This window comes from Manacus candei, unplaced genomic scaffold (assembly GCF_025592945.1).
Source record: "Manacus candei isolate 608988 ecotype Guabito, Panama unplaced genomic scaffold, ASM2559294v1 h1tg000166l, whole genome shotgun sequence".
Taxonomy (NCBI): domain Eukaryota; kingdom Metazoa; phylum Chordata; class Aves; order Passeriformes; family Pipridae; genus Manacus; species Manacus candei.
This window is the reverse complement of record NW_026138214.1, coordinates 1058114-1075767: the sequence shown is the minus strand read 5'-3', so window position 1 is coordinate 1075767 and position 17654 is coordinate 1058114. Positions and strand designations below refer to the sequence as shown.

Below are 17654 nucleotides of genomic sequence, written 5' to 3'. Positions count from 1 at the left end.
ATACAAGCTTTTGAGGAGCAAAGGTGTAATAAATACAAGCTTTAGAGTGGCAAAGGTGTAATAAATACAATTTTTGAGGAGCAAAAGTGTAATAAATACAAGCTTTTGAGGAGCAAAAGTGTAATAAATACAAGCTTTTCAGTAGCAAAAGTGTAATAAATACAACTTTTTGAGGAGCAAAAGTGTAATAAATACAATTTTTGAGGAGCAAAAGTGTAATAAATACAAGCTTTTCAGTAGCAAAAGTGTAATAAATACAAGCTTTTCAGTAGCAAAAGTGTAATAAATACAAGCTTTTCAGTAGCAAAAGTGTAATAAATACAACTTTTAGAGTAGCAAAAGTGTAATAAATACAAGTTTTTGAGGAGCAAAATATAATAAATATAACCTTTTGAGTGGCACAAAAGTGCTGCCTGCAGGTGAAGGTCCAGCAGGGCAATAATCCTGTCGTGCTGCTGGAGAGAGAGGAAGGACCAGAAACACTTAAACCAAGTTTTCCTGGACATCATCTACGACCTCCTGCTCTCTCTGAGGGCAGCCAGGGTGGCAGAGAGCTCTGCTTCAACCTTGGGGTTTGATTTTTCATGTTCCTGTGGGTGGAACCTTGTTAAAGGAGTGATGAGAATCACTTTATTGCACAGTCTCTGTCCCCCACCCCGCCCTGGACGGGTGGAATTGTCTGGAATTCCCTCCTGTCTCCTCACAGTACTACAAGAAGACAAAGCAGCTGCCTGTGCTGGTGAAGTGCTGCGAGGAAATCCAGCCCCACGAGTGGAAACCGCCCGTGGAGAGGGAAGAGCATCGCCTGCCCTTCTGGCTGAAGGTGCTTCTCCATCCCCTTCACGTTCTGCATCGCTGTGGGGTTGATTTCCTGGGGGTTTTCCTTGGTTTTCCTTGCATTTCTTGTGGGTTTTCCTTGCATTTCTTGTGGGTTTTCCTTACATTTCTTGTGGGTTTTCCTCGTGGGTTTTTCCCTTGGGTTTCCTCCAAGGAGTTGGAGGCCTGGAGGAGGACGAGCAGTGTCTGGGGAAGGAACTGGACTCAGAAGCCATAAAATCCAGTTCTCCTGAGCACCCACTGCTCCAGGGGGAATTTTCCTTCTCACAAGATCCCACGTTTACTAAAGCAAACTTTATGAAGCAATTTATTGTTATTTCTCTCAGGGTCCCTCAATAATTTGGTTGTTTCTCTCAGGGTCCCTCGATAATTTGGTTGTTTCTCTCAGGATCTCTCAATAATTTGGTTGTTTCTCTCAGGATCTCAGAGTCTTTTAAAGGCTCATGAATTTAAAGCAATATTAAGCAATATAGAGCAGTATGAAGTAAATAAAACCCCACTTGCAAAGGCAGGTTGCTCTCTGTCCCCTTCTGTGGTGCTGTGGGAAGGTGGGAATGTGGGAACAGCCCGTAAATAACAAATCCTAATAAATCCTTGCTCCCTCAGGCGAGCTTGCCCTCCATCCAGGAGGAGCTGAAGCAGCTGGCAGAAGATGCCAAGGAGACTCCGGGTTCCCCTGCTGCAGAGCCCGTCTTTTTGGGGGCAGGAAAGGAAACTCCAGACGCAGAGCACGATGAGAAATACCCTCTGCTCATGCCCAAGGGGCTCGTCCTGACCCTGAAGCCCTTGGCCAACCGGTTCTCGCGGCGGGCGTGGAGGAGGCAGAGGTCCTCGGCCCTGAAGCCCGTCCTGATCCGCCCCAACCCCGGCCTGCAGCCCAGCTCCAACGCCGTCAGCATCCAGAAGGCTGTGAAGTTGTCCCAGTCGGAGGCTCCTCCCAGCAAAGTCCTGCTCCAGGTTCCTCAGCCCATCCAGCCGGCGCCCGTTGTCCCGGCGGTGCCGGGAGTGCAGCCCCTCAACGTCCCGGCGGTGGTGGGAGGTGGGGACGGCCTGGAATTCCAGAACGTTCTCCCCGCCGTGCCCCCGGACTCCAGACAAGCCTTCTCGGCTGCCGTGCCGCCGGCCCTGGTGTCCTCGGACCCCGTTGCTCTCCAGCCCAAGCTGATGCTCCCGGCGCTGGCCGGGCCCAAATCCCGCAGGCCGTGCGTGCGCAGGGGCTACCAGAGGAAAAAAGGGACCAAACCCGCCCCGCTGATCAAACCCTCCCCTCTGATCCAGCCGTCCCCCGTCATCCTGACCGTCCCCGCCGCCACGGTCAAGGTGCTCAACATCGGCAACGGCTGCAACGTGATCCAGCCCCTCGGCCCCGCCGTGGGCCGGGGCCCGCAGGCCATCCCGGTCACCACCCTGCTGGTGAACCCGGCCCCGTTCCCCTGTCCCTTGAACCAGCCCCTGGTGACCTCGTCCATCCCGTCCCTGATCGTGTCCCCGAGCCCCGTGGGTCTCTCCGCGGCGCCGGCCGTGGGTGAGGGTGAGGAGCAGCTGACCCTGGTCCCCGCCGGGAGCGCCGGCCGTGGGTATCCCACGGGAGAGCCCCAGGTGGAACCCCCGGAGCTCTGCGTTCCCCGCTCCTCCCTGTCCCCCGAGGGGGAACGTGGCACCAATCCTGCCCCTGCCCAGGACACGGGGAGCGAGGGCGAGCGCTGGGCAGCGGGACAAGGGGACGGGAGCTCCGCGGAGCCGCTGCCCGGGGTGGAGCTGCTGCCTCGCCTGGAAGATCCGGGCGAGGCGGCCAGAACCGAGCCCGAGGAGCCCGGTGGTGCTCCCGGGGAGGCAAACCCGGGGCAGAAGAGGGCAGAAGAGGCGAAGGAGGAATTCCTGCTGGGCCTCGGCCAGGAGCTGAACGTGGAGGCCGCGTGCGCGAGGAAGGACCGCGCGGCGGGCGAGGAGAAGGGGCAGGAGGAAGGCCGGGCCCTGCGGTCGCCTCCCCGGGGGGAGCAGCAGAGCGAGGCGGCGGCTCCGGGGCCCCCGGGGAGCAGTGAGTCCCCCGGGAACCCCCCGGGCCCCGGCGAGGCCGAGGCCGAGTTCAGCAGCCCCCTGGGCCGGCCCGAGGACTCGTCCAGCATCGACGGCCAGTCCGTGGGCACCCCGGCGGGCCCCGAGGCCGCGGGGGACAGGGAAGGGCAGGAGGAGGAGGAGGAGGATGACTTCGATGATTTCACCCAGGACGAGGACGAGGAGATGTCGTCGGCCTCCGAAGAGTCTGTTCTGTCGGTGCCAGAGCTCCAGGTAAAAACAAAACCTTTAATTTAAAAGGCTCGCTGGTGGAACTGAGGGTGTCCTGAAACAGTCTGAGGGGTCAGGGCAGAACAGGTGGGAGTTCAGCTGGAAAGGTGGGATGAAAGCTCTGGAGTAACACTTCTGAAAAATAAATAAATAAATAAATTGATTAATTAATTCATTGATTGATAACAGCCACCACAAACCCCCAGGCCCCAAGAGCCTCCCCTTTCCCAGTACCTTCCACCAGGGATGGGGGAAAGTGTTGGGAAAGGGGCCTGTTTTCCTGCTAAACTGTGACACTTCAGGAGGGAAATAAATAAAAAAATAGACAGATAGATAAAATAATTAATTAATTAACTAATAACAGCCTCCACAAACCCCCAGGCCCCAAGAGCCTCCCCTTTCCCAATACCTTCCACCAGGGATGGGGGGAAGCTTTGGGAAAGGGGCCTGTTTTCACTTCAGGAGGGAAATAAATAAAAAGATAGATACATAGATAGATAGATAGACAGATAAAATAATGAATTAATTAACTAATAAAAACCTCCACAAACCCCCAGGACCCAAAGCCACCCTCCCCTTCCTGGTACCTTCCACCAGGGATGGGGGGAAGCTTTGGGAAAGGGACCTGTTTTTATGCTAAACTGTGACACTTCAGGAGGGAAATAAATAAAAAGATAGATACATAGATAGATACATAGATAGACAGATAAAATAATTAATTAATTAACTAATAACAGCCTGCACAAACCCCCAGGCCCCAAGAGCCCCCCCTTTCCCAATACCTTCCACCCGGGATGGGGGGAAGCTTTGGGAAAGGGGCCTGTTTTTGTGCTAAACTGTAACACTTCAGAGGGAAATAAGTAAAAATATAGACAAATAGACATGCAGACAGACAGATAGATACCTTGGCATCGTGCTGTTCACAGAGAAATCGGACACCAGGTTTTCCTGAGCAGATTTCAAGTCCAAAGCTGAGGGAGGGTATTTGAAAATACACAGATTTAAACTCCTCATCGAGGCTGCTCTTTAACAAGAAGTACTTCGAGGGACAGTTTATTTTCCAGGTCACAGTTCCAGAAGGCCTGTAAGAGCCAAGACTGATCCTTGTGGAATCCCACCTCTAACTGAAGGCCTGACCTGCTGAATGGCAGAGTCTGAACTTTTAATTCTTTACAGTAAAAAAAAAAAACCTGGGCGGCTCTGGAGGGTTTTGAATTCTGTTCCTTCGTGGAATTTTGGGCAGATGCTGCTCTTGGAATGGTGGTGCAGGGAGGGGGTTGCTGAAGGATATTTAAACAAACAGTAAAATTAAACAGTGTGATGTTCTTCTGTTCTGCTTTCTAAGGAGACCATGGAAAAACTCACTTGGCTCGCAACAGAGAGACGTTTGAGCCAGGAGGGGGATTCCGAAGAGGAGAATTCCCAGGAAGAGAACTCTGAGCCTGAGGAAGAGGAGGAGGAGGAAGGGGAAGGGATAGAGAGTTCACAGAAAGATGATGAAACGTGTGGAGATACCTCAGAGGAGCCCAAATCTGCCTTCACGCTGGCAAAGGCAGCTTCCCCCCAGGTGGAGACCCACAGGACTCCAGCAGGTGAGGGCTGGGGGTTTGCTGGGAGTGGGGAAATGGAGCTGCTCTTCCGTGGAAGGCAGGAACTTTCAATGAAATTAAACCCTTCCTGGTTTGATTTCACTGAGTGTGTCTGAGCTCTGTGCTGCTTTTAACCTGGAACTGCAGTTCTGTGGCTCAGTCCCAGCCCTGTGAAATCAGGGCCCACGGAGGTCCTGGCACGTGTCAGCCGGGGGCCCTCGGTCCATTTGAAAGTGTTTATGCCTCAAAAACCTGCAGGCACATTTGGGGGTTTGTGTCAGCTCCTACCCAGTTGTAAGAACAACATTCAACAGCCAAACCTTTGCTGAGCTGAGTTTTGTGTGATGGGGAAAAAGAAATGAAACAACAGCTCGACAGACTCCAGCAAAGTGGGAGATGAACTCGAGGAGCTGGACCTCAGCCCATTAAACCAACAGATTCCTGAGGCTAAAGCCATAAAAATCTTGATGTAGCACCTCTTAGTACCCTGTTTCCTTCCTTACTGTGTGTGATTTTAGCTCTGTTGTGTAAATAATGAGCTAAAAGAGTCATTTGCAGAGCAAACAGCCAGCTCTGATGCTCTCGTTGTATCTCTGTCCTCTCCCATGATTGCTCTGCCCTGGAGTGCAGGACTCTGGTGGTTTTTGGCAGGTTGGAGCTGAGGAACAGCTCTTGGATGTATCCAGAGGTTTCTCCTGTCAGATGCTGTGAAAACAAAGGGGCAGTTTAAGGTTTTGGCCAGCCTGACTCCTGGGAATTGTGTTGCTCCTGCACTTCCAGGGGAGACAGGGACTCACCACTGGCTCTGAAAGCTGCCTTTCTGTTGGAGTGTTGCCCTGTGTGCCACCAACTCACCCTGTGCTCCCTCCCAGGAGAGAACCTGAAGGCCCCTGGGAAGGGCAGGAGCTCCCACAGGACCAGGAACAAGCGGGGCCGGGCCCGGGCCAGCAAAGACACCTCGAAGCTGCTGCTGCTGTATGATGAGGACATCCTGGAGAGGGATCCCCTGAGGGAGCAGAAGGACCTGGCCTTTGCCCAGGCCTACCTGACCAGGGTAAGGGACACTGGGGGTGCCCTGGCACAGAACTGAGCCCCAGCTCTGCCAGGTCCAGCTGGGAGCACTGGGGTGGGGTTGTTTCTCCTCACACCCCCCGTGTGTGGCCCTTCACTTCCCAAACTCTCTCTGTCCTGACCTGTGGGTTTTCTTGCTTTCTGTCCTGTGTGGGGGAGGTGGGAGTGAAGGATTTGAGGGCTGGGGGTGCTCAGGGGGCTCCACAGCACCAGACCCCTCTGAACTTGGGAGCTCTGTGGTCCCAGTTGGGTTCCCCTCTCCCAGGAGCAGTTCAGGTTTATCCTTAAGGAAGAGTTGGCTCAACAAAACTGGAAGCACAGTGGAAGTTCTGGGTAGGAGGAGATCAAAGATTACCAGGGTACAGGAATTTAGGAAGAAATCCTTCCCTGTGAGGGTGAGGAGACCCTGGCACAGGTTGCCCAGAGAAGCTCTGGCTGCCCCTGGATCCCTGGAAGTGTCCAAGGCCAGGTTGGAGCAGCCTGATCTAATGGGAGGTGTCCCTGCCCATGGCAGAGAAGTGAAATGAGCTGATCCATGCTTAACTTGTTTCCTTCCTGGATGTCACCAAGTCCTGTTGCTCCTTCCAGGTCCGTGAGACACTGCAGCACATCCCGGGGAAATACGAAGACTTTCTCCGTGTCATCTACGAGTTTGAGATCAGCACGGACAAGAGGACAGCTGTGGATCTCTACTCCACCCTGCAGAAGCTGCTGCACGACTGGCCCCAGCTCCTCACAGACTTTGCTGCCTTCCTCTTGCCAGAGCAAGCCTTGGAGTGTGGGCTGGTAGGTGGGAAGGAGAGGAGGAGACTGGATTTTAAACAACCTGAATGGCTGTGGGAGTGAAAGGATAAAGAGCTCTTCCCAGGGCAGGGGACTGGGAAGTCACTGGCTGGTTTCTCAGTCAGAACTGGGAGGTTTGGTGTGGGTTGTGAATCTCCTGCTCGGGGTGACTGGGGGAGCCTTCCCCAGTTCCATCAGGGACGACGTGCAGCCCCAGCAAACCGTGGCTCCCTGGCCTCCAGGTCAGCCTTGCACTGATCAAATAGAGGGTTTCACCTCTTCCATTCTCCCTGAGAATGTCCAGTCCCTGTTTTGTGTGCAGGTGGTTGAAGCAGAACTTTCTAGCTGGTGTCATATTGATCACACGAAGCGTTTCTCCTCCTCCGAGTCCCCCCCAGATTTGCCCCCCCAGGAGCACCAATGCCATGGAAAACAAAGACCAGGACAGGGATTTTATGGCTCGTTTAAGCCAGCTCGAGGTGTTTGGGAGTGTGCTCTTGGCTGTGAGGGTGACTGGGTTTGGTTTGTGCAGTTTGAGGAGCAGCAAGCCTTCGAGAAGAGCCGCAAGTTCCTCCGGCAGCTGGAGATCTGCTTCGCTGAGAACCCTGCCCACCACCAGAAGATCATCAAGGTCCTGCAGAGCTGTGCAGACTGTCTGCCCCAGGAGATTGCAGAGGTAACCAGGTGTCCCCTTTCTGCCAGAGCCCTGAGGGTGGTTCCAGCCTGGCTCCCTGTCCCCATGTGCTGCTCCTGGGCAGCAGTTTGGGGGCACAGCTCAGTCCATAGAACCATAGAATGGGTTGGGGTTGGGAGGCACCTTAAAGCTCCTCCTGCTCCACCCCCTGCCCTGGGAAAGGACACCTTCCACTGGACTAATCCCCCCTGGCCTCGGATTCCAGGAGAACTGGAGCTGCCTCTTCAAGGGGCCGCCCAGTTGATGCTCTGCCTGTCTCCTCTCTCCCACCTCACCTTTGTCACCTTATAGGTGAGATTTTTAGCTTGGTGCCTCCTCCAGAGTCTGCCTGGAATTCTGGAGGGGCAATTCCATGCTGATTTGCTGGCTGGGTGTGGAATGACCTCAGAATACTCAGGAAGCAGTCGCAGTGCAAGCAGGGACATCCACGTTGGAGGCTTAACGAGCCTTTGATGCTCCACTTGCTTTGAGAATCCTTCAGAGGGCAAGGTGATGACATGGAACGAGGCTCATTTTGTCTGGATTTCTCTCCTCCAGCTGAAGACCCAAATGTGGCAGCTGCTGAAGGGCCATGACCACCTGCAGGACGAGTTCTCTGTCTTCTTCGACCACCTCCGGCCCTCGGCCAGCAGGATGGGAGACTTCGAGGAGATCAACTGGACAGAGGAGAAGGAATACGAGGTGCAGCAATCTTTTCTAAGGCCAGAAAGGGTAAAAGCAGAGATGGGAGACGGGTTTGAACGGGGAGAACTCAAGCAGGGGCTGCAGCTCCAGGGAGGGGGAAGCGGTGGGGTGGGAGAGAAGAGTTAGAAGGGAACTCTTCAGATCTTTGGGCAGGATTTGTGTCTCTGGGGAAAACAAAGCTGGGAGCAGTGATGTGTGTTTGTTTTGTTGCAGTTTGATGGGTTTGAAGAGGTGTCCTTGCCAGATGTGGAGGAGGAGGACGAGCCACCCAAGATCCACGGGGCCACGAGGAGCAAGAAGAGGAAGGAGATGGGGGGACAACACAACGACAAGGTGGAGCTGGGGGGCCTCTGAGCTGGGCAATGGCCATGGGGAGAGATTGGGGGGCATGACAAGAGCCTCCCAAGGGGGCTGGAGTGCTCCTGGTGTGCTTTGCTTGCCAGCAGCAGCAGCCCTTCAGCGTCCATGTGTCTGTTCCAGGAGGTCGAGTGGGTGGAGGGGATGAAGGAGTGTCCCTGTTCCTGCCACGAGGGGAGCAGTGACCCCAAGCTCAAGAAAAGCAAGAGGAGGAGCTGCAGCCACTGCAGCAGCAAGGTCAGTGGGCAGGTCAGGGATGATCCCAAGTAATGGCACGAGGAAGGAAGTCAGTCCCGAGGTGTCCAGCAGTGTCTCCCTCCCTGGAGCTCTGCCCAGCCCTCTCCCACCTCTCTCCCCCTCACTGCCCTGCTGCCCCTCCTTGCTGTGCCAAATGATGTCCTTTTGGATGTTCTTTTGGGTTAAGAACAAGCTTTTTGAGTGGAAGATGCTGGTGTGGCCACTGTGTGAAAACCTGTGCCTCCTAACAACAATAACCAATAATAATGAGAACAAACACAGTGCCAAAGTGAAGCCTTTGGCAGGGCCAGGAATGTTGGGAAGCAGAGGTTGGGATGGGCAGGCCCTGGGTGTGACTGTGCCTCTGGGTTGGCCTGCAGGTGTGTGACAGCAAGTTTTATAAAAGCAAGGACTCTCAGGATCTGAGTGTGAGCCTGGCCCAGCAGGAGTCGAGTCCTCGGGCGGAAGGGAAGGACCCTGGGGTGTCCAGGGAACCTGCAGAAGAAATCCTGGAGAGCAGGGACGAGGGGGAGGATGTGCAGGGCAGAACCAGACCTGCTCCCAGGAAGGTGGACTCTGTGTCTGCAGGTGGGTGCCAGCCTTGTGCCCAGCCAGGTGGGGGACCCTCCCCTCACACAGGTGAGCAGGGCTGCACATTTATTGGGAATAATGAGAATTTCTGATCATCTTATTTCATTTTTTTTTTTACTCTTGTGGTGTTTTTACTCTCGTGTACTGCTGAGCATTCCCTCCAACAAAACCTTCCTTGCCTGGGGAATATTCCCCTCTTTTCACCAGGGTTGGTCCAGTTCAGCTCCTCTTGCCCAGGGTACCAGTCCAGCCCCCAGTACTGCCAGTCCATGGCACTGGTTCTTTCCCAGTTTCCATCTGAGCACAGCAATTCAAACCCACCCTCTCTAAATCTGCCCTTTAAATGGTGGTGCTTGTTTTTCCCTCAGTCTGGTACTGAAAAAAAATATATTTGTATATATTTAAATATATTTTTATATATATTTATATTTGTGTGTATATTTATGTGTATTTTTATATAAATAACAATATATAAATATATAAAATATATAAATAATTATTAAAATAATAATAAATATAAATATATATAAAATATATATTTATCCACAATTATTGGATAAATATATAAAGATAAACAGCTCGAGGGGGATCTTTTCCTCCCCCAGGTGCCAGATCCAAGTTTGTGCTGCTGTTGGGGGCAGCACAAAGTGAAATGCAGGTTGAAATGTTGGTTTAAACGTGGTGCAGCCTCGTGGTGGGTGCCAAGAGCTGCCCTTTCCCTGCAGGGTTTTGCTCTGGGCAGGGCACTCGAGGTTTTTGTGTCTCCATCACTTCCCACAGCTGTGGTAACTCACAGTGGTGAAGAACATTGACTGTAGATGGTCTTCTTTGAGGCACAGGTGCAGGTAAAATAACAAATAACAAGCTGCTCCCAAACTGTTCTCATCTGCAGCCTTAGGCTCTAAAATAAAAAGCTCTTTAAAAGCCAAGGGATCAAAGTTTTTCTTGCTGACATTTTTATCTCACCTCATTTGGGTTTCTCCCCAGGATCTCCCCTGGAAGGAAGAGTTGCCTCCAGCAGGCATGGAGCTGGTGACAGACCTGCCCCTGCTGATGCTCAGGTGGCAGAAGGTGCCAGTGCTGGGGTGGAAGGTGCCCAGGACAGAGACTCTGCTGCCCCCAGCCCCAGATGGACCCAGCTGCCAAAAGCTGCTCTGAAACTACCTCAAGAAACCAAAGACACTGTGGGGAGTGAGGGACTGACCCAGCAGCCTGGAGGGGATGGGGATGGTTCCCTGGGGCCAGGCAGGGATCTGCTGCTGCCTCCTCCCTCTGCTGCAGCCACGGGGCCACCAGGACCTCAGTCCTGCTGCTGCCAGAGCCCAGGGCAGAGCCAGGGGCCAGAGAGCCTCAGGGGGCCTGGCCCTGCCTCACAAGGGGAAGGACTTGAGGGGCCAGCTGTGCCCGTGGAGGGCAGAGCTGAAGCCAGGCAGGGCTGGGTGCCGGCGGGTGGCAAAGCTGGTCGGCGCGGCGTGGGGGCAGCTGGCACAGCCTGCCCTGGGGACGTTCCCCCCGAGGGCAGAACGGAGGGGAGGGCAAACAGCTGCCTCCAGGGGCATCAGCATCCCCAGCAGCCAGAGCCCAGGGCGGTGCCAGCCCTGGAGGAGCAGCAGCAGAAGGTCACCGAGGCCACCGTGTGTGCCAAGAACAGCAAGGTCAGCTCCACCGGGGAGAAGGTCGTGCTCTGGACCAGGTACTGCTGCCTGCCCTGCCCTTCCTGCCTTCAGCTCTCACACTGCAGAGGATCCTTTCTTTTCCTGTTGTATTCCCATTTTCTGGCTGTGTCCTGCCCCCTCTTGTTCAGTGTTCCTGCCTTGTTTCCTCCGACCACAGTCCAGCAGAGCTCGGTCCTCCCCTCTTACTGGAGCACTTCCTGGGAAAGGATCTTTCTTCTCCTTCAAAAAACAACTTAAAACAGCTGAAAACACAAAAAAACCCTAAAGGCAGCTCTGCTTAGAGATGGGTCCTGTGAGGGGAGGTGGCAGGAGGGGTGAAGGGATCCCTCACCCAGGGATTGTTCTCCTGAGCAGGGAACAGGCTTCGTGTGGGGAAGGGGGAGCTGGAATTCCATCGCTGGTTTTTTGGGCTGTTTTACAGCTGCTTGTTTTGCAGGGAGGCTGACAGGGTCATCCTCACCACCTGCCAGGAGAAAGGAGCCCACCTGGACACCTTCCATGCCATCTCCCAGAAACTGGGCAACAAGACGGCGAGTGAGGTGAGGGCTTGGCTGGGAGAGCTCCCAGGGGATGGGGAGGGGGCTGGAAAGGCAGGAAAGGTGGGGGGAGGGTGCTGTTCATACAAAGCCTCCCTCCCAAACTTAAATTTGATGAAAAAAATCATCCCAACTGCAAATAAAAAAAAAAAAAATCAAAACCAAAACAAACCCTGGAGCCAGAAATCCTGAGGTGTTTGAGCCTCCCGTTTGGGACCAGGGTTGTTTCAGTGGCTGCTGCTCAGGTCTTCAGCCTCCTCCTCCATAAAGAATCTGCCTGGTTTTGCCTCTGAACCTTCCCAAACTGCCAGATTTTACCTGCAAATCAGTAGAATGTAACTGTTCTTCCAGAGAGAACAACCACCTGCTGCTCTTGCATTTCTCTTTTCCTTTATGACCGAACCTCGCATGAAATGTCTCTGTGGTATTTTTATATATATATATTTTAAAACACTACAAAACACCCCGAGCTTTGAAACAGGGAATCCCAGTCCTGTGACACCTCTCAGGCCACTGCTCACGTTGGATTCCCCCCGTCCCTCAGGTGTCCCACAGGTTCAGGGAGCTGATGAGGCTCTTCCACACGTCCTGCGACGGGAGCTCCGAGGATGAGGAGGATGCAACAAGTACCAGCAACACGGACCAGCTGTCAGATAAAGACCTCCTGCTCTCTGAGGAAGAACCTGATGACTGAGGTGATAAACTACTGACCTGCCCCAGAAGAAGTTTGTTTGTTTTTTTTGCCAGTTTGCTGCTAGACAGGTGCTGTGGGAAAACGTTTGCACAGGTATTATGACGGCACCTTCCCGGGTTTTTGTTCACTTTCCTGCTCCACTTCTGATGAGCTGCACTGCCAGCCTGCACCAAACTGGAGGCACCAAGCCAGGTGTCGGGGTGAGAATGTTCTCCAGAACCTCCCTGGGGAGCTTCAGCAGAGAAACAGCAGAGCTGGGGCTCAGGGACACTCACCTGGCCTGGGGGGGAAGGTTGGGCACAGCAGCTTTGGACCAGAACGTGTAAATATTGTACCCTAAGATGTCAGTTTTCTCGTGGAAAGAACACAGGACTTTTTCTAAGTTCTCCCCTTGTGTTGATTGTATGTGAGAAAGTTACAGTCTGAGCTCTCTTATTTATTGTGTGGGTTTATTTGAGTGGGGCAGAGCAAATCCACTTTGCACAGTTATAAAAAAACAAACAAACAAACAAACAACCCCAAACATACAAAAACAGCCCCCCCAAAAGCAGCTTTCCTCCTCTACAACACAGCTGTGAGTAGCTGGAGAATTTAAGCCAGCCTTTGTAAGGGGATTTTGGTGAAATGAGAAGGAAGCAGCAGCTGGAGCGTCCCCAAAGCCGTTCCCTTGATTCCCAAAGTGACCTTAAAGAGGCTCCCACTCCCTCTGTCCCCGGGAATAGAGGTGGGTTAGTCTGAATCCGCCTCCTCCTCGGAGCCATCCCCCCCAAAGCCCGTTTCATAGCACTGGGACAGAGTCCTCAGCTCCTCCAGGGCCTGCTGGAAGTCGTCCTGTTCCAGCCCGGCCGTGAAGAAGCTGCTCCAGCGCCGCACGTTCTGCGCCCGCAGGTCCCGCCAGAGGCCCGAGAGCAGCTGGTGCAGGACAGGGGAGGCCTGCAGGGCTGCCAGCACGGGGATGCTCTGCACAGCTGGGGGGTCAGACCAACAGCTGGAGTTAAACAGCCCCCAAAATCCGGGGCCTGACCCCCTTCCCCTTCACCTCGGCGTAAAGAGCCGCTCGACGCTCGTAACTCGTGCCCTGCAAACCCTCCAGGGTGGGGTTGGGTTGGTGTTGTTTTAGTGGGTTTTTTTACCTCTGTTGGGCCCTGCCGAGGAGTGACCCAGAGCTTTGTCCTGGAGGAAGCCTTGTCTGGTCAGGAGAGGGGAGAAGAACTGGGGGAAGGGAGGTCGGGTGTCGCAGGGCTGCTGGAGCACGTGGGCTGTGCTGGGGGGGAACAGGGGAATAAAGTTACCCCAAAACGCCCTCAAAACTGTTCCCTGGTCTAAACCAACCCCCCACACACCTGTACCCACCTGAAGGAGCCTGGGAAGTGGCTGTGGAGGTAGTGCTGGAGCATCTCCTCAGGGCTCTCACAGCCCTGCAGGGGCGTCCGGGGCTGCTGTCCCAGGGAGCTGCTGCAAAGGAAACCAAATCAGGGCTTTCCAGGCTGAAAACGCCACTGACTCAGCTGCTTTTTAGCTGTTTTTGTTCTAAAATTAAACTGGCTCAGTCACTAGACTGCTCCTCCATCCAGCTCCTCTCCCAAGGGAGGGGTTTGGGATGACTCCTGGGAGGAATCCCCGCTGGCAGAGCCGCAGCTCCGAGGGCAGAGGTGCAGTTCAGAGGCTGATTTACCTGCTGGGCCTTTCTTTGCAAACTCCTCGGAGCACAACAGACTGAGCAAAACAGCAGCTGACCTTTTGCTCCCTCCAGGAGGACAGGAGGAGCTTCCAGGGCACGTCCTGCTGGTGGGCACTTAAAATCTCTGGGAGCGAGGAGCCGGGAAAGGCAGGGAAGGGGAGAGACGCCCACGCAGCCACAACCTGGATCAGGGGGGAAAACAGCCTGGAACACACCCCTGGAAGTGCAGAACTGCATCCCCTGCCTGCAGCAGAGCTGGAGGGGTCAGGGGTGGCTGGTTTTGGTGTCCTCACCTTCCTCCCAGAGAAGGTGAGGGAGTCAGCAAAGTGCACCATGGAGCCCTGGGACGACCAGAGCCGGTAGGGAACCGTGAGGGTGTCGAGTGCTGCTGCCAGAATTGCACTGCTGTGGTAGTTCAGGGATGCCTGGGAGGAGAAAAAGGGGGACAGTCACAGGACAAGTCCCAGTCACCAGTTCCTTAATCCAGTTTTGTGTATTTAAGTGTGCCCTTGAAAAAGGTGTTTAATGGTTATTTCAGGGTTGGGATAAGGAGTCAGTGTGTAGCAGTTATTCCAGGTTTGGGATAAGGAGAAAGTGTTTAACAGTTATTCCAGGTTTGGAATAAGGAGTCAATGTGTAACAGTTATTCCAGGTTTGGGATAAGGAGTCAATGTGTAACAGTTATTCCAGGTTTGGGATAAGGAGTCAGTAACAGTTATTCCAGGTTTGGGATAAGGAGTCAATGTGTAACAGTTATTCCAGGTTTGGGATAAGGAGTCAGTAACAGTTATTCCAGGTTTGGGATAAGGAGTCAATGTGTAACAGTTATTCCAGGTTTGGGATAAGGAGTCTGTGTAACAGTTATTCCAGGTTTGGGATAAGGAGTCTGTGTAACAGTTATTCCAGGTTTGGGATAAGGAGTCTGTGTAACAGTTATTCCAGGTTTGGGATAAGGAGTCTGTGTAACAGTTATTCCAGGTTTGGGATAAGGAGTCTGTAACAGTTATTCCAGGTTTGGGATAAGGAGTCTGTGTAACAGTTATTCCAGGTTTGGGATAAGGAGTCTGTAACAGTTATTCCAGGTTTGGGATAAGGAATCTGTGTAACAGTCCAGGTTTGGGATAAGCAGCCAATGGGTAACAGTGATTTTAGGGTTTGGATAAGTAGTGTTTAACAGTAATTCCAGGTTTGGGATAAGCAGCCAGTGTGTAAGAATTATTCCAGGTTTGGGATAAGCAGCCAGTGTGTAAGAATTATTCCAGGTTTGGGATAAGCAGCCAGTGTTTTTCAGCAGTAATTCCAGGTCAGCTCTTTCCTAACAAATACTCTGGTGCCAGTTTTCTTGTCAGCAGCTTCCTGGGGCTCCAGTAACTCCTGGAGTTACTCCAGGCATGGAGAATGGTGCAGTAAAGCCTTTTTTTCAGTGCCAACACACTGACAAAGCACAGCAGCCAAGGAAGCGTGGTAATGTTTCCAAAAGTAGGGAAAAGCTGTGGAAATGACAAGTTGGAAGCCAAGTCCCAGTGAAAAGGCAGGAAAGAGTCTGTGCTGAGCACCATGGAAAAGCAGCACTAAAAGCAGAGGGCTGCAGGAAACACTTGGAGGGGGTGAAGCTGCACGAGCAGGACTTACATCGTACTTTATGTATGGAAATGTCACAGGGGGTCGTGGCCTGATTCCCAAACTCCCGCTGAGGGACAGAGGGCAGAAGAGGGAGCTGTGCTGGGAGAGGTGGACGATGCCAAGGGCCGTGTTCAGCAGCCTGTAAAAACTGCTCTGGGGATCCTGGGAGGGGGGGAAAAACAATCCAACCTTTGGAATCTTAAAGGTGCAGACGAGCCCCAGGGTTTGGTTCTCCCCGGGGTTTGGGGTTCACTTACCCCCACGTCACTCGTGGCCGGAGTGAGGCCCCAGGAGAGGATTCCCTTCCCCGAGTACTCGTCGTGGAGCAGCTCTGTCACCTTGGCACCAACCCCCGAGAACCCGTTGTGGAGGTCACAGAGGACCTGGAACCCCTGTGTGGAACGAGGGCAGCACCTCAGATACCACCTCACCTTGAGCAGGAGGCTTCTCGAGAGCAAAGGGAGCTCGGCCTGGGCTGTGAACCTGCAGGTAATCACACTCCTCAACAAAGAAGTGCAGCCGATCCTCCAGCTCCTCCACGCAGGCGGGATCCTGCAGGAGACTTTCCCCTTGTGCAAAGGCTTCCAGGCAACCACAGTCCCTGTGGGAAGAAACGGGTGGGAAAGAGCTTATCCCAAGCCCTCTGAATTCCTCCCTGAAGGCACAACTCGGCTGCTGTTCTGGACGAGGCAGGAGGCTCCCGGGGCAGAGCTGGGCCGTACCCATCGTGCAGGTACTGCCGGATCACGTGGACGCTCCGGGGGTGCAGGGGCACGTTCAGGTAATCGGACCAGAGCCTCACCGAGGGGGGGTCCTGGGGCCCTGCGGGAGCTGCTCCTGTTGGGAAGAGCAAAGGTCCTTTCAGCTCCGAGCCTCCCCTCCAGAGAGAAATCAGGTTTGGTGGAGGTTTTTTTGCTGCTCCCTGACCCGCCCGTGTGCAAGCAAATTATCCCACTGCTTCCCTTCTCCTCGTCGCTGTCAGGGCGTCCCACAGCAGCCCCCTGGCACAGGGGACCTTCTGGGACCTCTGACCCAAACCCAAACCCACCCCCCGGGCACCCACCTGGCACCGCAGCGCCGGGACCCCCCTTCCTGTCACAGGCAGCGTCTCCCTGCGGGACAAAAACCCGGCACGGGGGGTTATGGGGGGCTATGGGGCACCTCCCATCACCCCTCCCCGGGGCAGGGAGCGATGCAGGACAAAAACCCGGCACGGGGGGTCACGGGGCGCTTCCCCTCGTCCCTCCGCCGGGCAGGGAGCGATGCGGGACCCGCTCTCACCGCGCGGTTCCCGCTGTCCCGCGGAGCGTCCCGGTAATCGGCCACGGCCCCGTCCCTGCGACACAAAGCGGCGGCAGCTCCGGCGGCTCCGCATCACTCCCGCATCACCCCCGGCCCAGCTCGGCCAGCCCCGCACTCACCAGGGCACCGGAGCCTCCGCGCTCACCCCGTCGGGTCTCAGCGCGCCCACACCGCCTGCAAGAGGAGAGCGCGGGCACGGTGATGGCCGGGCACGGGGACACTGCCCCGGGCACGGTGATGCTGCCCTGGGCATGGTAATATCATCCCGGGCACGGTGACACTGCCCCGGGCATGGTGACACTGCCCTGGGCATGGTGATGCCGCCCCGGCCACGGTGATTCCCGGACACAGTGGTGGCCGGGCACAGTGATACTGCCCCGGGCATAGTGATGCCGCCTCGGGCACTGTGATACTGCCCCGGGCACGGAGATACTGTCCTGGGCATGGTGATGCTGCCCCGGGCACAGTGATGCCCGGGCCCGGTGATACCGCCCCGGGCACGGTGATATTGCCCCGGGCACTGTGATGCTGCCCCGGGCACGGTGATGCCCGGGCACGGAGGGGCTGCCAGACCCCCGCCCACCCCCGGTACCTTTCAGCTCCAGCGCCACGAGCCGCGGCGAGGGGGTCTCGGTGCCGCCGGGCCCCCGCCCGGGCCGGAGCAGCGCGGCCGCGCGGAGCTCGGCGGGCTCGGCGGGGCCGCGCAGCGCGGCGGCCTAAGGGGGGAAAACCGGGAAAAAGCGGCGGAACGGGTCGGAGAGAGCCCCGGCGAGCCCCCCCCCGACACCCCCGGTCCCCCCCGGTACCTGCAGCCCCCACCAGTGCGCGCCCACACAGCCCGAGTAGTGCCCGAGCTGCACCGTGACCGCCTCCCCCGGCATCGCACCGAGCGACGGCGCGGACCGGGAGCGTCACCGGGAACCGCCCCGGACGGGGAGGGGACACCGGCGGGGGAAACCATCGCCCGACTGCCGGCGGGGACTGCTGCCCGACCGCCAACAGCCGGCGGTGAT

General features: G+C 55.2%; 2 protein-coding genes and 1 long non-coding RNA gene across 7 annotated transcripts in view; 2 read left to right on the top strand and 1 right to left on the bottom strand.

Moving 5' to 3' along the window:
* The window catches only part of LOC127463621 (GON-4-like protein), a 35388-nt gene extending 22971 nt beyond the window's left edge, over positions 1–12417 (top strand). The window contains exons 19-31 of one of the 4 annotated variants that reach the window (XM_051773317.1): positions 707–823; positions 1444–3126; positions 4469–4715; positions 5585–5766; positions 6372–6569; positions 7099–7242; positions 7798–7971; positions 8158–8277; positions 8425–8538; positions 8919–9177; positions 10117–10822; positions 11242–11344; positions 11886–12417. In XM_051773317.1, the coding sequence (XP_051629277.1) occupies positions 707–823; positions 1444–3126; positions 4469–4715; positions 5585–5766; positions 6372–6569; positions 7099–7242; positions 7798–7971; positions 8158–8277; positions 8425–8538; positions 8919–9177; positions 10117–10822; positions 11242–11344; positions 11886–12035 (4197 nt within the window). In that variant the 3' untranslated portion in view covers positions 12036–12417. The remainder of the gene's footprint in view (positions 1–706; positions 824–1443; positions 3127–4468; positions 4716–5584; positions 5767–6371; positions 6570–7098; positions 7243–7797; positions 7972–8157; positions 8278–8424; positions 8539–8918; positions 9178–10116; positions 10823–11241; positions 11345–11885) is intronic. The other 3 variants (XM_051773320.1, XM_051773318.1, XM_051773319.1) reach the window with 3 other exon arrangements.
* A 50-nt stretch (positions 12418–12467) lies between these two features.
* Positions 12468–17560, bottom strand: MSTO1 (misato mitochondrial distribution and morphology regulator 1). Of its 2 annotated transcripts, none has more exons than XM_051773322.1 (14): positions 17448–17560; positions 17234–17357; positions 16761–16815; positions 16621–16675; positions 16403–16451; positions 16062–16176; positions 15823–15940; positions 15597–15731; positions 15349–15501; positions 14010–14141; positions 13711–13898; positions 13389–13487; positions 13169–13299; positions 12468–13003 (listed from the first exon to the last, which is right to left on the bottom strand). In XM_051773322.1, exons 1-14 carry the CDS (start codon positions 17520–17522, stop codon positions 12765–12767), a joined length of 1668 nt encoding a protein of 555 aa, XP_051629282.1. In that variant the 5' UTR covers positions 17523–17560; the 3' UTR covers positions 12468–12764. The 2 variants fall into 2 exon arrangements, with proteins under 2 accessions (XP_051629282.1, XP_051629281.1); XM_051773321.1 differs by having other exon boundaries at positions 13389–13490; positions 17448–17559.
* On the top strand, positions 14258–15342 carry LOC127463628 (uncharacterized). Its single transcript, XR_007900898.1, has 3 exons — positions 14258–14330; positions 14441–14902; positions 14979–15342. It is a non-coding gene; the product is annotated as an uncharacterized LOC127463628 (long non-coding RNA).
* Positions 17561–17654: the final 94 nt, after the last annotated feature.

What these genes read in the sequence shown, in the direction of transcription:
- MSTO1 (XM_051773321.1), bottom strand. Translation starts at nt 17,522, where the DNA reads ATGCCGGGGGAGGCGGTCACGGTGCAGCTCGGGCACTACTCGGGCTGT. An exon ending in CGTGGCGCTGGAGCTGAAAG is followed by an intron (nt 16,816 to 17,233) that starts GTACCGGGGGTG and finishes CTCCTCTTGCAG; the next exon opens with GCGGTGTGGGCGCGCTGAGA. An exon ending in TCACCTTCTCTGGGAGGAAG is followed by an intron (nt 13,899 to 14,009) that starts GTGAGGACACCA and finishes CCCCTGATCCAG; the next exon opens with GTTGTGGCTGCGTGGGCGTC.